This window comes from Prunus dulcis, unplaced genomic scaffold, assembly GCF_902201215.1.
Source record: "Prunus dulcis unplaced genomic scaffold, ALMONDv2, whole genome shotgun sequence".
Lineage (NCBI taxonomy): Eukaryota > Viridiplantae > Streptophyta > Magnoliopsida > Rosales > Rosaceae > Prunus > Prunus dulcis.
In genome coordinates this window covers 6,385-8,447 of record NW_023010288.1, presented here as the reverse complement: position 1 = coordinate 8,447, position 2,063 = coordinate 6,385, and the positions used below count along the sequence as shown (strand labels likewise).

Here is a 2,063-nt window from a genome sequence, read left to right as displayed (position 1 = left end):
TTCATTCCTTTCTCTTCTTGTTTTAGGATTAATGTCCTTAAAAATTACAACATGTGCCGCTGCTTTAATCTACCTACTCAGTCAAGAAGTCGACAAGATTTATTTTTTAATAAATAATATTGTAGTAAACTTAGATAAATAACTAGGAAGGTGAAGATGAGGATTGAATGAGGCATTCAGAAAGTGCAAACGTGTCTTCTCCTCATCTTCACCTTCATCCTCACACAGTAAACTGTAGTGGAGAGAGTCCAGTAAACATTGGATTGGAGGTACGCATCTTTGTACGCATCTTTGCTTCTAGGCTTTCTGTCGGAACCTTTTTTGCTTGCAGGTTTTGCTTGCCATGAGAGGATTCTTCAAGGCTGAGTCAATAAAGAGGGTTCAAACTCTGACTCGCGCAGGGCTTGAGTGGGGTCATCGCAACATTCTTCTCTACACATGCATTGTCTCAGTGAGAAACTGGATTGGAAACTACTACTACTTTTCCGAGGCTACTACACGCATCCGAGGTGATTCATCCCTGTTGAATTAACATGCACTCATTCACTGAATTTTATCTTATATGCTTCATTCGAACCGACTTAGTTTCTGATTTCATCTGTTGCTCTGTGATGGCATATATATGTAATGTATATATAGCTCTGGTTTGCAGCCATAGCTTCATGAACCACGCGTTAGTGAATATCTTGATAACTTACCTCACGGATAATTGGAGTACTACACATTTTGAAATGGCTGCCCTCGTTACAAATGTCCAAGAAGGGGTATCGGGCATCATGGTGATTGTTCTTGCACATATTTCAGGCACGCACATGGCTCGTTTTAAAATGATTGCTTCCACAAATGCTGCTTATTTTCTTGTAAGTCTTCTTGCATTAGAAGTTCAAATTAAGCTGATTAAACTACCGTTTCCAATTTCGTCTTGGATCCCCTGTCACTTAATCTCCACGTGTGCGTATCTTTGCAAAAATTGTAAAATTGTAAAAAAAAAAAAGAAATCTCTAAAACTCGATTGTATATGCATACAGTTGTATTTGCTGCCTACATATACATACATATATATGTTAATTTGTTGCATATATATAATATATGCACATGCAGGGACTGCTTCTATTGTGGATTTGTTCTCAGTTTATGAGCACACATATTGAGGCTAAGGTATACTATGGAGCAGCGCCACTGATAGTATTAGGGGAAGCTGGTAGATCGGCTACCTTGCAGGAATTTCTTGAGGATCAATATTTTAGTGAACAGAAAGAAAGAACGTCCACAGAAGAAAATTATTTAAAACGACTGGAAACTCGTAAAGAAGCTTTGTGGCGCCATCCCTGGTTTTTAGGTGCATTGTTAGCTGTTTTACTTCCAACTGGGTCCTGGACAATTACGTTCATGATTTCAGCAATTTTAGTGGGAGTCACTAGTTTCGTGTTCTTGTATGGCTACTCCTGTTACTTCGTAAGCAGAAGAATTGACGAATCTACTTGGAAAGCTCGTCAGGACTATCTTCAAATAGAACAAGAACAAAGAGGAGGAGGAGAGGTTTGCATAGTCACAAGAGGGACCTCGTCCTCCTCGTATTCACCAGAAGAAGCACAAAGAAAAAAGTTTTGTGCTATACTCTGTTTTGAATTTTTTTATTACAAATAAATGTGTTGACACGTGGCCCCTGATGGTTGGGGTACTTTTTTTATATTTAAACACAGTGTAGCCGCACGGCTATGCTCTGTTTTGAATTTTTTGTAAAGAAATATATGTGTTGACACGTGGGCATAATGGCTGGACGTCTTTTTTTATATTTAAAAATAGTATAGCCGCATGGCTATACTCAGTTTTGAATTTTTTTTAAAGAAAGAAATGTGTTGACACGTGGCCCCTGTTGGTTGGGGTACTTTTTTTATATTTAAACACAGTGTAGCCGCACGGCTATGCTCTGTTTTGAATATTTTGTAAAGAAATATATGTGTTGATACGTGGGCATAATGGCTGGACGTCTTTTTTTATATTTAAAAATAGTATAGCCGCACGGCTATACTCAATTTTGAATTTTTTTAAAGAAAGAATGT

At 37.9% G+C, this 2,063-nt stretch overlaps 1 protein-coding gene across 1 annotated transcript; it reads left to right on the top strand.

Moving 5' to 3' along the window:
* Nucleotides 1-341: 341 nt before the first annotated feature.
* On the top strand, nt 342-1,604 carry LOC117613373 (the record flags this gene model as incomplete). Its single annotated transcript, XM_034341982.1, has 3 exons — nt 342-509; nt 640-860; nt 1,102-1,604. Coding segments are annotated over exons 1-3 (890 nt in total), but the record flags the coding sequence as incomplete, so codon positions are not given.
* Nucleotides 1,605-2,063: the final 459 nt, after the last annotated feature.